Source organism: Spodoptera frugiperda, chromosome 13, assembly GCF_023101765.2.
Source record: "Spodoptera frugiperda isolate SF20-4 chromosome 13, AGI-APGP_CSIRO_Sfru_2.0, whole genome shotgun sequence".
NCBI classification, from domain to species: Eukaryota; Metazoa; Arthropoda; class Insecta; order Lepidoptera; family Noctuidae; genus Spodoptera; species Spodoptera frugiperda.
In genome coordinates this window covers 10,173,246-10,191,577 of record NC_064224.1, presented here as the reverse complement: position 1 = coordinate 10,191,577, position 18,332 = coordinate 10,173,246, and the positions used below count along the sequence as shown (strand labels likewise).

General features: G+C 36.1%; 3 protein-coding genes across 7 annotated transcripts in view; 1 reads left to right on the top strand and 2 right to left on the bottom strand.

Moving 5' to 3' along the window:
* LOC118270737 (complexin) overlaps positions 1-18,332 on the top strand; it is a 218,712-nt gene that overhangs the window by 129,405 nt on the left and 70,975 nt on the right. For all 5 annotated transcript variants that reach the window (XM_035586497.2, XM_050698119.1, XM_050698118.1 and 2 more), the window contains one exon: positions 8,243-8,325. In XM_035586497.2, the coding sequence (XP_035442390.1) occupies positions 8,271-8,325 (55 nt within the window). In that variant the 5' untranslated portion in view covers positions 8,243-8,270. The remainder of the gene's footprint in view (positions 1-8,242; positions 8,326-18,332) is intronic.
* LOC118270738 (uncharacterized) lies at positions 11,040-13,418 on the bottom strand. The gene is made up of 2 exons (XM_035586499.2): positions 13,226-13,418; positions 11,040-11,867 (listed from the first exon to the last, which is right to left on the bottom strand). Exons 1-2 carry the CDS (start codon positions 13,337-13,339, stop codon positions 11,568-11,570), a joined length of 414 nt encoding a protein of 137 aa, XP_035442392.1. The 5' UTR covers positions 13,340-13,418; the 3' UTR covers positions 11,040-11,567.
* Positions 13,670-18,268, bottom strand: LOC118270736 (uncharacterized). The gene is made up of 3 exons (XM_035586496.2): positions 18,052-18,268; positions 15,594-15,786; positions 13,670-14,946 (listed from the first exon to the last, which is right to left on the bottom strand). Exons 2-3 carry the CDS (start codon positions 15,777-15,779, stop codon positions 14,329-14,331), a joined length of 804 nt encoding a protein of 267 aa, XP_035442389.2. The 5' UTR covers positions 15,780-15,786; positions 18,052-18,268; the 3' UTR covers positions 13,670-14,328.

Below are 18,332 nucleotides of genomic sequence, written 5' to 3'. Positions count from 1 at the left end.
TGCGGGGTTAGGAATTTAAGGGTTGTTGGGGAATCGGAGATTAGGATAATTGGGCCTCTGGTTGTTTCACATCGGTTTTCTGAGAGGCCGGAACCGGCCCATTCGTGCCGCAAAATATGGCTCTCTCACATATTTTTCTTCTTTAACAATACTACATAAATACCTATAGCACAGCTCCTCAAGTCATCATTTACCCAAAGAAAATTCAACAACAATATAAAATCAACATTCAGTGATTCTGTGGAGACGAGGCGGCGAGTGGTCGACACCACAAGCCCATACAATTTGCCAAAGACATTGTTCAGGGGGAGCCGTTTACATACGTTTATTGTACTCTCTGCCTACCCCAGTAAGGTATCAACATTTTTACGTAGGTCCCGATGTCACTGGGTCCCTATATAAATGCAAATGTGGTGACCCTTTGTTACCGAGACCTTACAAAGTAAATTTGATGGAACCTTACTTTTATTGGCACCGTTCGAGAAATTTTGAATATTTCTGATTTTATTTTGACCCGTTTAGAGCTGAATTGCTTTTAGAATTGTAATTTATTTGAAAATAAAGCAAGATTTTTTACATAAAATATTGTCTTTCATACTTGTTAAACATAAAACGCTGTATCATTTTACGGTATGTCAATGAAAACATAACTTTTGTGCGAAAAAATGTCATGTTAAAATCGTTTGTGTAAATCCCAATTCAAACAAAATTAATAAGAGAAGAGAAAAAATGTACAGCCGCCCAAAAAACTCGGCTGGCGTCGACCCAGTTTACCGGAATGTTCAGAAATGTATGAAAATATATGGGAGCTGTGAAACAAGGCGCGCCCGCGCCCGCGTCGCGAACAACTGCCGCCATACAGCGGGACAACACGCCCGTAATGTTACATTAATTCACTTTTTTGTTGAGCCCGATTTTTGGGGCCACAGCTTTTGTACAGTTTATGATTGTTAAATCGGCATTTTTACGACAGCAAGGATTTGATCAAAATGTAAATATGAGAAGGTAGCATAAAATATTTCATAAAGTTCCAAAAATGTTTATCTAAAAGCGGGAACAAACACAAACCTATCACTGTCAGTCCAAACGAATCTCATTTAGCTGCACATGATAAATGGACAGCGAAATAAATCTGCAGTATTTTCATAACAGGTTTTATCAATTTCAGTCAAGGACTAAAAGCGTACAGTCGGGGCTGCACAAATATCACTCGGTTTAAACTGTGACAAAATAACAGAACACATATACAGAGGGCGCTAGTAGCGCCAGCTGTCGGATGATAAAAATTTCGATCTCCCGCATACTGATGGTATTTTAGATACGTTTGTGTTTTATGTGCTGTGTCTGTGGTTGGACGTTATTGGTTTGGGGTACACAGAGTACTCTGACACAGTATAGATGCTGCACACACAAATCTCTGCTTTGTGTGTTGTAATACATGTCACTGCAGTGCTAGGCGACAAAGGGTTGTAACTCGCACCTTGCATGGTAGGTGTTTGATGCAGTAGTATGTACTGGGAATTCACGTTATTTGGAAATATTTATTCATGTTTCAAAACTAGATCGTCATCAATATCCCTTAACGATATCACAAACGGACTTTTCCGAAATGTCTACAAAGGAATGCCAGCTTCAAGTCCGACATTTCGAGAATGAAATGCTCATAAATTCTGCAGTAAATTGTTGTGTCCAAGGGCCTGCGGTGACCGCGTTCCGGCGTTCCGGGACGTTCCGGCGCCGGACCTGCAGCACATCGCCGATGTGTGCCGAGCCGTGCCGGCTTCACGGCCGCCCGGACACGGTGGTCACGCTCGTCACGCTCGTCACGTAGGTCACGCCATCTGTATGACGTCCGCCTCATTGCCTTTAGTTGGACATGTTGAACAATCCAGAAAATGGAAGGCGGCACGATTGTTGGTTTTTATTTTCGATGTTTCTGTACCGAATATGGAAAGTGTTTTGTTGTATTTTTGGTTTGTTTTTTGTAACACAATTTTTAACTGTATACTTGTTCAGAATAAAAATACGTCAAATAAATAGACCTACATAAACAGAAACTAATAAGAGTAGAGGAGTAATAAAAAAAAGCATTGCACAAGTCATACGAATCTATTAAACAACGAGTTTTTCATTACAACTGCACCAAATAAACGTATAAAACAAATAGCTACGTTGAGTAGGTAGGTACGATAAAATCCTAATGAAACATCAGTAGTGAGCGCGGTATTAAATTCTTTAGTTAACGATGGTTCCAATGGATAATGGATGGGCGTAATTGATGAAACCAATGCTCTGCTTTACGACCATTACTAAACAGACAACTGATAGTAATTGGAAGAAAATAGTGATTTAGGTGCAGAATATCATATTGCTGATCAATTAATTTATATACCTACCTAGTAATACTAGCAACGTGACGCCGCGTCGTGTGTTGCCAAATGCCGCTCATGAATATGAGCCTCTAGCATGTTCTGAAAATAGTCGCGTTCTTCGTCATTTAGTTACGTGAGTAAGCCACAAAAAGTTGTAATATAAACTTAGTAATAGGTTTAAATGGTAAGTAGGATGCATAAAATGTCTCCTTTTCCGAGTCTCCTGCACTCTTTTAAGTTACTCCATAATGCACATAAACTGAGTTTGATAACTGCATTTTTATCTTAAGGAAGTTCAGTACCTTCGTGTTTGACTATTAATGGGCAACCCTTCCTGATATTACCATTCTTGATATTATACTTCACACTTTTATAAACCCCAAGTAATGAGAAATTTTACCATAAACCAATATTTTATCACGTTATTTGCATCGACAAGCATAGTAATCGAGTAACCTATATACTTGTTATGGACGAGTTCAGCGCTAAACTTGAAGTTCATAAACGAAGTGATAAGTTTGATGGCACGGTTCCAATCTCCGGCCACTGGTGACAGTCTCAGCAGCGTAGTACGTAACTCCGGTACAACTTGGATATTTAACTCGAAACTACTTGAATATTACTGTACATGTACATCATTATTTTAATGGTCAACTTGTGATTGAACATGTTCTATGCTTATGGAATGTAATGACATCGTAGTGCGAGTTTTTTTACGCTGACGCGATTAAAACGTTGCCCTTATTAGCCTTTTGATTGGTTGGTTAATTTGAGCTGGCCAATCAAAACGTCGATAACATTAATCAAACTCGCACTAGACACTCAGATAGAGGAATATATAAAGAAGAATTATCGTCGATCCTAGGAACAGTCACAAGTTATGCTTAGCACGTTCAACCTAACCAGGAAATATATTAGTGCAAATGTAATGAATGGAACCAATGCATTCTCCCACTTAAAAACGTCAGTGTAAAATAATGTTCACATAAAGTATGTAGGTCAACATAAAACCGGAACGTGAACCGCATCCGAATCGGATCGGCATGCGGCAGAGAGCAAAAAGTGTCGAATGTCTCTTAACGACATTTTAACGACCCGGATGGTACGTTTTAAGTGATTCCTTAGGGCTCGCAGCCGTGACGTCACTGTGCCAGCAAATCCACTACTTTTGACGCTAAAAGTCTAAAAAGAAATGAGTTTGTGCCACTTTTTCTACAAGACTTCTTTTTCTACTAGATCTTTATAGAATCTTTCCTCTTTGACTTGTTCGTTTATTCCACTCCTGAAGTAATTACCTAGGTAGTATTAAATGTCCGCACAGGCTGCACAACATTTTTTTTTCTTTTTTGGCAGTTATTATTGTGTTAATAAACGCACAAGAACTATGACACTGGGTATCTTTTTGTAAGTTTTATCCAAATAGAGCCAGTATGGCCTAACTTTGATTAAGTAAGATTCCAAAGATCTTGCCAAACAAGACAGGCACTAAAAATAGCTCAAACAATATGAATCCCTAGTCTTTGTGTTAATCTAGCAACAAATAAAACAAAACGGAACATATGATATTAATGTTGCTTCCAAGAACTGAAGAATAGCAGAAAGGACTTTCCTCTGCCCGTACACTCGACTCGCACAAAAACTTCATTCATACTTTATATCACAAGTCACAGGAAATGTCTTTCAGCCTATTTATATGACTACTTTCACATATTTATATAGGATTTTCTCTGTGTGTCGTCGTCGTGTTATGTATGCAGCGTGCGTGTTCCGCCGTCATGTGCTGAAAACATAAATAGGTAATTGAATTAGTATTTAGGTACGACGACATACAACAGACCTTTTTCTAATTACGTTGTTGTCAGGTCACCAATTTATTGTGCTTAGAATTCGTATGTGTTTGTAAACGCACCCACCATACAGAACAAACCAACCCAAAAATCCTACAATGTCAGAATATCAAAGATCCTCCATATTTCGTACATAAACGTCGGTTGCCATAGCGACAAGTGTAGCGTCTTAAGTCGACGACAGCGCCAATGCGGAAATCAGGAACAACTACGTACACCCCTGTCTTGCGTCTTAGTTTATATTGTCTACACCAGATGGCGGTGTCATAAACTTTCTTAATGTTACCTGTCCTGGTATTTTATGGGCGATCATTTAAAGATTAGTTCATTGTATTATTTTAAATAAAAGAAAGATATATCCATTTTTTATTTTTGAAAAAGTCGAGGATTAATTTTTAATCTTCTTAAAGGAGTAATTAATTTAAAAGAATAGCTGGGTTTGCCGGGTAAATCCGGATTAGTGAAATAACGGGTAGGTTAAGTAAGCGTCCCTTGCGACGGGGTTACCTTCGGAAATAATATTAATCAAGGTACAGTGGCGCACGGAGGCAGGTACCTACTTATTAAGGTAGACAAGTAGGTGCTTTTAGAGTGGCTCAAGTTACTGTAAATGTGCTTAACTAACTTACAAGACCTTGTGTTTAAATAAGAGATGTTTGTTATACAATATTAAATTTTAAGATATTAACATAACTGACTAATGAAATGAATTGACCAATTCACACTTACAAAAATTAAGTAAACGTGAGCTATTATTATATTTTCGGATGACTCGGAAGTCAAACGCAAACCTCTTACTCAGCAGTCGTGCTAGCAGTCACTGGATCAACGAGGCAGCGGATAATAGATACACGAATAATTATAAGGACGATAAAAATCATGACACAATTTCTAGAACTCAAGAATAATTGAATAACTCGACTTAACAGAGAACTGCAGTTACCTCACAGTACCGACTTAGTATTTCATAATGAAGCCGGTCCAGGCCCCAGAGGCGGGGACATCTCCAATTAAATCGCAGGTTTAATTAAATCGGTCGCAAGTCGCAGCGACAAGTCGCACTGCACTTGACAACCACACTAATGACTTGAACTTTTGTTTCCTCCACTGAAACACAACTTCTTTAGTTTTTATAAAAACGTTATTCTTGATTCTGTTTGCTTTGTTGCTTTTTATTTAATTTTGTTTTTACTTTAAGTAAGTTTTTTAAAGAAAAATTGTAGCTCTAAACTTTCATAGTAACTAATCTAAATATGTAAATTAAGACAACTTTTTACAAGAGAATAGTTAAATACGAAACAAACAAAACAGAAACAAACATATTATTATAAAATAACAATATTTTTCAGAATCTTACTCTCAGTTTACTGTAGAATATAGAACATTATTTATATAATCCGTCAATTATTCAACAGATAGCCGTCATCAACTAACATTGATTGCTTTAAAATAATTATGATGACATCGAGTCAGTCTAACGAAAATATCTAATTACAGACTCCTGAAAAAAATACCATTTTTAAGAACTAAAAATAAATCTGTGTTAATTCCGGATTACGTTTCGGGAAACCTTTTCCAAAGTGTAACGGCGATAGGCACTCGACTGCGCGGCCTAAAACACTAATGAGGTCGAACGTGGGGTACTGGGGGGTACTGGGTCCCAACTCGAGCGAACTTACTTCACTTCCAATTTGGGAATTATGAACATTTACTTAGGACTTTGGGATTACGTCTACAATAGGCTAGTTTCCTACTAGTCAAATTCAATACTTTTATCGCAATATCACGCCTTTTATAATTATAATTCTTATAATACAAATTACGTACGTGTGTAATGTACTACTTAATTGATAGTCCCTGAAGATTCACCTGATGGTAAGCAATCGCCGCCGCCCGTGGACCCGAAACACCAGAGGCGTTACAAGTGCGTTGCCGGCCTTATAGTATACTAGCTACTTCCGCGCGGTTTCACCCGCTCTGCTTGGCTCCTATTGGTCAGTGATGTTTTATGGCCTATATAGCCTTCCTCGATAAATGCACTATTCAACACAAAAATAATTATTCAAATCGGACCAGTAGTTGTGGAGATTAGCGCGTTCAAACAAACAAACAAACATACAAACAAACTCTTCAGCTTTATAATATTATAGTATATTATATTATATAGTATATAGTATAGATTTTACTGAATAATTCTGTACCTATAGGTACTGCCTACCTGGTTACTCCTTTTTTAACAATCTCACTTAGACACAAACTACCACCGTTCAACCACCGAGGCATATTTTTATAAAAAAAAAGTTTTAAAAGATCTTATCAAGTGCTTAATTAATGAGTTCTCAAACAAATTCTTGGATAAAAGTAAAAATCCTACCATTTATTAGTTTGTAGCAATTAGAGAAAACTCTCCGTCCGTAATGAGCCTGCCCTCTGGTGGACAGTAGGTCAAGTTACCCCATTTCTTTACATTACATTTTCAACTTTATAACTTGAGCTTAAAGTTGGAAATCGTATAAAGAAATTGAACAAGAAGGTGTAGGTTGATCTGCTGGCCAGTGGTTGCGATGCCGCGGCGATGTTAGATCATAAAGTTCCGCTATAAAAGTGATTTACTACTGAATCGTTCTACTCCACGAAATCTAGATCTGAACCTTATGACCTGCCGGTATATATGTAGTTGGAGGATAAAGAACAAGATGGGAATTCAGTGATATTCCACCAGCTGGGAGTCTTTAGATACTGATGTGATTGTGAAGAAAAACTAGTTTGTATAGATAGTCTTAAACTATAGAAGGTATAGTTCCTAAGTAGTCAATGTTTCATAGCAATTTATGGTACTTCTATCGGTTAATAGACGGTTATATCGCTTATGGCGGAACTGACCTTGATGTGGTTTTCAGCTTGGTGCTTAGTATTTTTAGGAGGTTTACGGTATTTTAAACCGACTTAAAAAGATGAGGTTTGCACATAACGTAATATAAAAAAAACTTTAAAAAAAATCCAAAGGTCAAAATTAAAAATAAACCAATCCAGAATTTGTTTCACTCAACGTAGGTATTAATTTGTCTACATTTTCAGTTCAAATATACCTAGCCTGTAGGTAAAGCACCAGCTTAAAATTCCCGATGAATGAATGAGCATCTGTCCCCAATCCCTCAGCCGCTGGAATTTAAATAAAACAAAAAGTACATTGGGACCTAGATATCTTTAATTGTGACCCAACAATAAATCGCTTTCAGCGCTTACAGCGTAATCCAGCGCTCGATTGATTGCTGTTTAATCAAACCAATATCCGATAAACCGCTTCTTTTTACGCGATAATGAAGTATTATGAGCTTCGGCACGTTAATTAACATTTTTAATTCATTTCTTTACAATCTCTTTAAATCATAGTGGATTATTTCGTACTTGCTACTAAGCTACAGGAAGAAGGTTTTATTACCAGTCTCTTTTATTTTGTTGTAGTCAAAATGAAACTAATTTATTTCAATTATATTAAGACCGCACTTTTTGCACGTCAACCAGAATATAAAGTGTCAGTGGTCATGCCTCTAGTATTTGCTCTTACCAAAGTACTTACGTGTATGATAACCTCACGCCTGTCTCCCATGGTGCAATAGGCAGAGACAATAGAATGCCTATTGCTACGAATCTTACACAACTCTTTCACATCATCAACAGTCTTCTAAATTTAGTACATTAGTATAATTTATTTATATCATTATATATTATAGAAGAACAAACAATAAACTCTAAGGTATCCAATTTAATAACTAATGATTACTGTAAAAACGTGTACAAACACAATACACCTCATATTCACATTGTTAATAAAAACCTTGGCCAAATTTCTTCAATGATAATTATTGTGTACCAAGTACTTTTTGAGAGGGGAAAATCATCGAATGATTTCTCCCGCATTGGGCGAGGCGAGAGAAAGTGTCACACTCATACTGACTAAATGACCCCGTGCTTTTCGATCTAGAGCCCCGGTATCTAATTAACATGTTTGTGTTGTTACAGTTGAAGGCGTAAAGCAGTAACCGGCAAGATGGCGGCGTTCGTGGCGAAGCAGATGGTTGGCAACAAACTCAGTGCTGTTAAAGGTAAGTCTTACACCAATGCCATTATTAGTAGTACTAATAAATTTATGAAATAAAGACTAAAGTTACTACAAGCGAGACCTACGAGCCTACGACTCACCGTAACGCGGCAATGCCGTATCTGTATAATTTTGAAATTAAACTTTGCCTTTAAGTATTGGAATATTATCTCAAAACCTACATAATTGTTACCTAAACTAATGAATAAATATCTGTATTTTAAAACAAAATATAGGAATTTAAGAATACCTGCTGGTTTTCCGTTGCAACATTTACCAAAATTAAATCTTTTGAAAAATTTGCGTAAAGAGTTTTAGTTACACTTTCTCTACCACCCGTAATTGTTACCTAAACTAATGAATAAATATCTGTATTTTAAAACAAACAAGCAATTTAAGAAGACATTTTTACCTTGCTGATTTTCAGTTGCAACATTTTCAAAAATTAAATCTTTTTAATAATCTAAGTAAATAGTATTAGATAGGTACACTTTCTCATCGACCCCCTGCACCTATACAAACTCAATTTTAAAACCTCCAACCACCATTAAAAAGCTTAAAGTAAAAACTGGAAGTATTGTCTCGGCGGGACAAGTTGTAACAAGTCGGCGAACGTGCCTGTCACATTATTTGGCCAATACGAGAGGTGCCGTGTTATGATCCAAGATCCGCGCTCCTACTGCAATACTGCTGATCTCACTAAACTCACGCTAAGGATATAGATAGGAAACTGATGCGTTTGTATTCGTTTGCGATGATGTCGCGGTTTCTGTATTTGCTTGTGTAATGCGGCGCGGGATTTGGGAATGGTATAACGTTGCTATTATACATAATGGGAGATTATTATGGGACGGAGTATGTCTATGTAAATATATAGGTATCATTATCTCCGGAACTACTCGTCTGATTTGAATCATTCTTTTTGTGTTAGATAGTACATTTATCGAGAAAGGCTATAAAACTTCACGCTATGACTAATACCGAGCAGTGGGTAGCAAAATTATATAAATAAGTACTAAAGTAACTTGCATCCCTGTCTCTTCTTTACGCCAAAAGTAGCTAGTAATTTAGGTGGTTAACCGTAAACACAAATTGGTGTCATCGATTTTCAGATTGTGCTAATTATAATTTTAAGTATTTCCTTACAAACAATTTATTATTTCAGTAATAGCATAGATATTACAATTGTGTTTAGTATTCGCTAATAAGATTCTTACGTATATCAACTAGACTTAAGGCTAGAGTAACATTTAGTTATATAAGGCGCTAGGTATTCCATGTGGCGAAGTCTATTTCTGATAGTGCTCCGAAACGGACTTGTGCCACATTGCACTATCGAGAGTCTCGGGATCTTGAAACTCAATAATGCTTCGTCCGAGCTGGAAATCCTCGGTCTGATCTTCTTATCAAGCAAAAATATTATTAGGTTTACTTGGAACTAGCATCTTACATTCGGACATAACACCATACTCTTTTACGAAAGAGTAGGCGGAGGTCTACAAATGGGTAAATGAAACAGCCACTATTTACTAGTTATTCAGACCTAAGTAAGTAAAAGGAAAGCTAATCAATTGTCATGCATCGTATTCTCTCTTACTTTTGTCTTCGACCAGTTTTAATAACCAATATAGATCAATCAAAATTACTTGTTTAAGTTAATTATTTATTATACTTTTCGGCTTACTCACGTAATTATTTCACGAGAAACTCGTCTAGTCTCAAGCCTCAATACTAGAGGCTCATATTCAGTCGCGCTGATTAAGATTGATATTTGTTTTATAGTCAAATATCAAGACCGATGCTAAGACTTTTGAAGTAAGATCGTTTATTGAAATCAGCCATCTGCCCTAGTGAGGATCAAACACAGTGGTGATGTAACAACGGATCCATTGAACGCCTATACATTAGTATAACAAGCTGCCGTGAAAGAGGAGTGCTTATAAAGGAGGTCCCGAGGGAAATGAAGCGATACTCCGGGAGTGACAGACACTCACAGACTGTGTATGGAGGGATGCTGACAGGCCTCGATACTGGCTGTGGAGGTAGATAGTGATCTGTATGGCTTTGTGGAACGATGGTGTTGATACTGGTTGCATCAGTTGTTTGATTTGAGAGCAAATGCTAGTAGTTCTTTCATCGGAATGGTGTCTTCAATTTAAAATTAGAATCTGAAATTGAAAATACTTTGCCCGCATTCCAGTGGGATAAAAAGTATCCTATCACCCAAGTCAGCTCATACCCCGATTTGATATCAAATTTCATGAAAGTATGTTCAATAGTTTCAGCGTGATTGATGGACATATATCCAAACAAACTTTCACATTTATAATACTATATCACACTAGTATTATAAATGTGAAAGTTTGTTTAGTCCATTACCACGTCGTAAAATGTACATTCTTATTTAGATTTGAATGTCGTAAAGACCGACTAGGCAAGCTGTATGTCGTAGAGTAATAAGGCACCATATCGATATCCTTATACTTATTAATTATAATAATTAATATATTATAGTATAATTCAGGATCTTACTGCTGTGTCTTGCTGGACAATGCAGTACTTATGGAATGTTTTATAAGGACATTCTTAGAAGTCTAACGATAGACTTTGTAATTTGTTGTGGGTATGACATAGGTATTAATATCATGACGTCAACTTATGTCTTTCAAAAGGATAGCTTATACCTATCCAATCCAATAATAAATAAAACAATGTGTATTTCACTTAATAATATTATATTGAACTAATAAATTCGTTATTACATTCAGTAAATTGATATGATGGCACATTTCATTAAATTCTTATCAAAATAATAATATTTCCACATGCATTATGCTACTTAAATCTACTTACAAAAAAACCTTATTCAATATTTAATTTTAATAATGAAACATAATGTTACCAATTACTTATTACCTACGATATGTGTGTCCTTAAATTACTGGAAGAACAATGATTGACTAAATCTAATCGAGCAATTAATATTAATTCAGTCTCGTATTACTTAAAGCCCATGAGACGTAAGGTCTCGACACACGAGGCACCATAAAGCCGCACTAGCTTAAACTATGTCCCGTAATATGAACAGTGGCCGGCCCACACCGGCTTCAGGGTATTTCATTAATTACTGTGACCCTTATCAAAATATCGGTTTACCAATAAACCGCGCAAATATTTAACATGCCCGCCCACTAACAATACGCTAGATTGCCAATATACGTTAAACAAAAGCTTCTAATTTTAAATTCAACTGTTTAAATCCATAGAATACTCCTTGTTGTGGAAGAGGCTGATTAAAACTTTCTTTCTCATTCCCCCCCGTGCGTCGGGGCTGTAGCCGTCCTTGTCGCACTCCTTCACATACGCTCTTTTGATCCTCTCCGTGTTATCGGGTATGAGTGTTTGTTTTCGCTTTTTCGCCTTTCTGCTCCGGTCCGCGTTCCAAGTGAATGTGGGTTCGTTAGGGCTCTCAGCCATCGGTGAATGGAATAGCTTTTTGCTGATTGGTTGCCCGCTCGGTTTTCTTATTGGTGAATCTGTCTCCATCTGGGAAAGGATAGTTTTTCGGTCACAATTTATGTTGTTAGTAGTTTTTTAGATCGTGATAGATGTTGGGAGATTGTGTCCATTGCGAGTTTATACGCTGCCGCTAGTTTATGTACTCGCTTTGTCTTCTACCTCGGCAACGATATATTGCTAACTAATACAGTGCACACACACACACATACATACATACATGGACACCACAGATTTGGTCTGCGGCTACTGATTAATACGGTGGTACAATTTCAATAACAGGAATATCGATAGACCACAATTATAAAGTAATAACAGCATTCACTAGTATTTAGTATTAGCACCACGAGTGTTGCGGTGTGTGGCGAGTTTAATATTCGTCCACTATTTCAATACATGGTAACAATATGAACAGGAAATACGTAACACGAGTGTGGAATTTGCGATTCATCTACGACTGGGATATCGATTTGGAATTCTATTTGTATTGTGATAAGGATCATATTGCGTTATCAGGTACATTGTATGAGGGCTTTAAGTTATCGTAAAAAAATAATAGGAATAACGTATTGTACTTTATGTCCTACAAATTGTATTAAATCGAACTATCCTTAATATAAATTTCCTGGCATAAAACCTTTCTCCTTAGTAAACATCTTAGTAAACCATACAAAAGCCCAATGACCTAGGGTAAATAAAGGTACCATTCATTCTGAAAGCAGTGGTGATCCCACAAATACCATTCAAGACCCAGAACAAAGTGACCGCCGACCATTCAGTCAGAACTACCTGACTGACTAATAACTGTTAACGGACAGGTAATCTAACACGGGAACTAATAGAGCCATTTTTTTAACTGTATGACTACTAAATTTTGTGGCATTTAATTGTGAACTATATTTGGAGATAAAGAGTATTATGGACTTATAAAGATTTAAAAGTACCTACACTATTAAATATTACTAAAATATTCTGGCATTAAATTGTGAACTATATTTGAAGATAAATAGTATTAATTATTAAGACAAAATACACATATAAATATTAAATAGACAAGATTATAAAAATTAATACAGAAATCACTATTTATCGAGGAAGTCGCGAACAAAAACTAGTTAATAATAAACACCACACAATTTGGACATGGATAGAAAAAAAAATAACACGACTATTCTTCCTTAACATTTAAAATTAATACCATAACATTATTCTAAACACAACTAACTTTATAAATAGAACAACTGCTATCACTACGACCTTGAATATTCAAAACATACGAGTATTTATATCAAAACAACAGAAGACAGACAAACAAAGTTCGTTACACTTTAAAAAAACAAATGACAGGAGCATGGAACAGAAAACAAAATAAATATGACACAACTTACCGAATCACAATCGGAGTTGAACTCCAATGAATTATTCAACATGTTATTAGCTATTAAAACTGTGAGGTTTTCCCTCGATACTGTATTTATTGGCGTTGACATCGGGTCCTCCATTTTGAAACAAGTTCCACGCTGTCGTGTGTGCGAAGAATGTCGACTTGACTGTGATAATCACGATTATGACAAATGTCACTTGGCCGTACGTTCACCCCTCCGTGTGACAGCTGCTTTGTTGCCAGAGATAAAATATTTAAGTTCAAGTTTAGTGTTGCTAGCTTAAATATATTTTTAGTAATTGTTAGGTTCCTACTAATATAAATGTAGGTAATTTTAATTAATATTGTTACTATATTAACTATGTCTAAAAATTTTGATATATTATGTATAGATTAGTTTTTGTTGTAGTAGCTAAATTAGTAAGTTAGATAAAAAAAGACTCGTCAGTTCTGGTCACATTCAATTTTAATGTCCGTATTTTACACAAAAACATGTTTCTTAAAATTATCAAAATACACATAAGTACAGTATGTTCACATGTCAAAATAATTATAAAAAGAAAGAAACTTGGTATAAAAATATTATAATCAAAATTGTACTCAGTATAAACTACTGAACAGCGCCATCTGTGATTTATTATTGGAAGTGCTAAGTAACGGCACATCAATACATACATAGTGAACTTGTAAAATATATAATAGACATTATTCTTTACTAGAAAGGTAACAATAAGATTATTCAGATATATCAGAGGAACTATATTATAGTATACAAGTTCTACTTGGATGATAGAGGCCACCAAAATGTGAATGCTTTTCTTACAACTAATGCCTTTCCCAAAGAACATGACTTAACAATTCAATTCCACTTTAGTGCCTGATCAGAAAAGTAAAAAGTCAAATATGTAAGTCAGTAGTTAAGTCTAAATATATCATAATTAGCTTTAATAATTATAATCAGTAGGTAGTAGTATACAACCAGGTACTGTAGTGGCAGTAAATTTTGCTACAAAATAAAAATATCCCATTACCCTCGCCTAACGAAGTAGGACTTTACAAACTTATAACTAAAGTATTACATGATTAATGAGATTATCAAATGCCATGTTAAATACCGTAAATGAAGGAGCGCACGCTCGTGGGGAGGTCCTCCAATTTGACGGGAGACTTCCTCGGATTATTGAACTCCGCGCTGAAGAGGAAAGCCTCGTCTTTCCTGCACTCCCTGATCAGCCGTCTGAAGTTCATCTTCTCGACTGCCCTCGGACCAGCCTTAATGTTCAAGTAGGCATGGTCCTTCGGCATCGACAGCGCAAGAACCAGTTCATCTTTAAGATATCTCTGCCTGATGTACATCACCAGGTTGGAGACAGAATTTACCATTCCAGTTATTCTGATGAAGTCTTGGAATTCTGGATAAAATGCTGTAAGGAATTTGGAGTAATCTTTGCAGTACTTTCTGATGAGGAGGCTGGCTTTGATGATGTCGTGCCTGGTGGTGGTGCTGTCGATCTGCATGGCGTTGAAGCCGTCGTAGTTGAAGACGCAGTCGTCTGCCCGCATCTGCAGCAGCCGCTTCAGGTTGTCTGGCTCGGCGTCGGTGCCGGGCGCGTACAGCCGCGGGAAGGTCCTGTTCACGAACATGGTGGACGGCGGGGTGTCCACCACCAGGGTGTACTCGTGCAGCCTGCTCACCGCACGCTGCTCCTCTGGCATCTTGTTCTCCTGGAAATGTTAAAGAAAGAATCTTATGAGAATTACTCAATACGCACTTATACGATAAACTACATATTATAACAAGTAATCACTACTAAATATGACTGCCTCGTTGGCCGAGTGGTTGCAAGTGCGACTGCCGGGTAAGGGGTCTCGGGTTCGATTCCCGGGTCGGGCGAAGTATTACTGGGCTTTTTTCGGTTTTTCGAATATTTCTCAGTGATAGCACGGAGTCTGGAAATGTGCCCGGTATATGGCAATAGGCTCACCACCTATTACATGGGACTTACAAAATAAATTGTGAAAAGTGGGTGTACACAGTGGCATTACGTGCCATAATGTGCACCTCTGCCTACCCCTTCGGGGATTAAAGGCGTGACGATATGTATGTATGTATGTATGTCAATACTAAATAATAACATTAAACTATCATTATGTCAATGTTATAAGCATATAGGTGTGAATCCAATAAAAAAGTTTCTGTAAAAAACGACGAAAGATATATACTATTTCCTCTTAGCCCTGATTCAGAATAACAGGCGAGTTTACACGTTTGTTGACCATACAAAGTAGTAATCGAAGAACCGTTTATATACTTAATAAGTATAAATATAACGCAAGGCAACGCTAAAAGAAACACATATGTATGAACTCACGAGAAGTTCGAGCCGGTGGTAGTAGTTGCAGACTTGCTGGAAGTCGTTCTGCTGGCCGGTGTGCAGCCACACGATGAACGCGCGGCGCATGGTGCGCGCGGAGTAGCCCGGGCACGCCGGCTCCAGCAGCGCGTGCCCGCAGCCGAGCGCGCTCAGGAAGCCGGGGCTGCCTCCGTATATACTCATGGTGATACTGGAACATTTTGATATACTTGTGTAGCTTATGACAAGCTTTTATGTAATGTGAAATACAAGCTACGCATTTTCAGTCGTGCATACTAAACGTGTTTTGTACTTGAATGTATCTGCTTCAAAATTCAGTTGTAATATTCCACTTTACACACACACACACACACACACACGTTAAATAAAATCTTGTAATATATGTACCTATATCATAACTATGATTCCTGGAAATGCTCCACTAACATATAAGTTTTTAAACTAACATGGTCACGAACACTAGAATGACACTAACTAACACTAGAAAAACATGGTAAATATCCCGTTGTTAGTTTCAATTTAGCTCCACTAACATATTGCTATGAAAAACAATATGGAACATGTTGTAGTACACACTGAATCCAATTTCGAATGTGCTTAACATTAAATGAATGAACATAGATATTTATAATCTAATGAAATTATTTTAAAGTAATGTAATGACATTACTTTAAAATTTGAAAACATTATTGAAGGGATTATGTCTATATAAGATAATTAATCCTAAATAACTAATAATAATTATTAATCTACTACTACACTACTTCTAACGTAAAAAAGTAAATTTAAAATAAAATCTTCATCTCCGTCTAGACCCCACCAAAAAAAGTAAATAAAAGCAAACTGCCCCCAATAAAAATGATTTGTTTCAGTACAAAACACTACAATTTGTAAGCAAATAAAACAAAAGTGAAATACTAAGCATTATACTATCGCCATCATCTATTGTTACTTTTCTCAAAATATTTCAGGTAACGCAATAAAAATAACTAAAGTTCGCTCTTATTGTGTAGGTGGTAAAGTTGAAAGTCGTGTTGGAAATATGAATGCGAATTTCATAGTGGGCCATAAAATGTTTGTTCGCAAAATTGTGACCTCTTTAGAAAATACCCCGGAAGAACAATTGAAGGGATTGTATAGTACATAATTGTCGGCATGAACTAATTTTAGCTGTCAACCAGAAATCATAGTTTTTTTTTTGTAACGCGATGGAAATCCTCACGGTCTTCCCACGCCGTGGGGATAACGGGGGGTGTGTCGGACTCTTACCGGCTAAAACCACCCCGGTGTTCCTCCACTGTGGCCGTAATCGAAACCCAATACCCCCTGTATTAAAAATTTCAAACATTTTATTCATTTAAAATAAAGCTTGATACTATATTTTTCTCAAAAAAAAGGTGTGATTTCATTTATGTGTGTTTACATTCACTTAACAGAATTAATTACATTATACGTTAAAATTCATAAAACTATGAAATCATTATTTTGTTATACCCACCGGAGTAAATAATTAAAGTAGACCAAACAGGTGTTAATTTTTTATAAACATATCAACTAGATTTGAATCTAATTCGTAATCCATTGTGAAAACAATTAATATGTAATGAAAATTAGAATGAACTATTCAATGTATTTCTTAATAGAGGAATACATCATTATAAATATGAAATCCTGTTCTAATTTATTCAATAAAATAATGTGATCCGATTTAAATAATAAAATATAAATATAAATTTATACTTTAAAAGAAAATAAAAAGAAATCTTAATAATAAAAATACAAAAGTACTTCAATAGATTGTACCTTCATCAAACCAAAACCGATTAAGAGTTCTGTATAAAATGTATCATCGAGATTAGGTAGGTAACTATGGTCTGTAATTGTACATACTTAAGGCTATTTTATTCAATACCGCAGGTGAAATTATTGACAGAAGCCAATCTAACATACAATTACACTGAAAATAAGAAAAATCTCCTTGTTTTCACTTTCCATAATATATTCAGCTTAGAATAAACTTCAGATAGTTGTTTACTAGCTGGGATCATGAACAAGGATCCATTTTTAATCTGGATTACTATGTATTCAGAAATATAAATAAATAGATTGTGTGAGAACTGATATTGAAAAAAATGGAGTTTGAGATTGTGATACCATCACATCATGAAGGTAAAAGAAGAAAAAGTAGATTATAAGAATATTAAACCTAAACTATAACAAGGCTATATATATCACTACATAGTATAAAACAAAGTAGCTTTCTCTGTCCCTATGTCCCTTTGTATGCTTAAATCTTTAAAACTACGCAACGGATTTTGATGCGATTTTTTTAATAGATAGAGTGATTCAAAAGGAAGGTTTATATGTATAATACATGCATAATATATCACCATTGCACCCATGCGAAGCTGGGGCGGGTCGCTAGTAAGTAAGAAAATATTGTAAAATTACTCACCAATGTCTTAAAAACTATACACACAGTCGCCTCACTGCACTTATAGTTGCGTCAAATGGTCAAATGTTGTAATAATCAAAATGTAATTAGTAATTAGTAGTCAGTGATAGAATATAAACACGTAATGAATAAACCAATCAGAACATTAATTTATCGATGGAGGTATGCGGCAGCTCGGAACGCGAGCTCTGTCTGAAGAGACACTATCTACACATTTGACAACGCATTTAAATTTATTACTTATTACCTTCAAATTAGAATATGTTTTTGAGAAATGGTAG

Excerpts from the sequence above, each read along its gene's own strand:
- LOC118270738 (XM_035586499.2), bottom strand. The coding sequence starts at position 13,339 with ATGGAGGACCCGATGTCAACGCCAATAAATACAGTATCGAGGGAAAAC. Across the intron at positions 11,868-13,225 it reads TCAACTCCGATTGTGATTCG|ATGGAGACAGATTCACCAAT; the intron begins GTAAGTTGTGTC and ends ATCCTTTCCCAG.
- LOC118270736 (XM_035586496.2), bottom strand. The coding sequence starts at position 15,779 with ATGAGTATATACGGAGGCAGCCCCGGCTTCCTGAGCGCGCTCGGCTGC. Across the intron at positions 14,947-15,593 it reads ACCACCGGCTCGAACTTCTC|GAGAACAAGATGCCAGAGGA; the intron begins GTGAGTTCATAC and ends TAACATTTCCAG.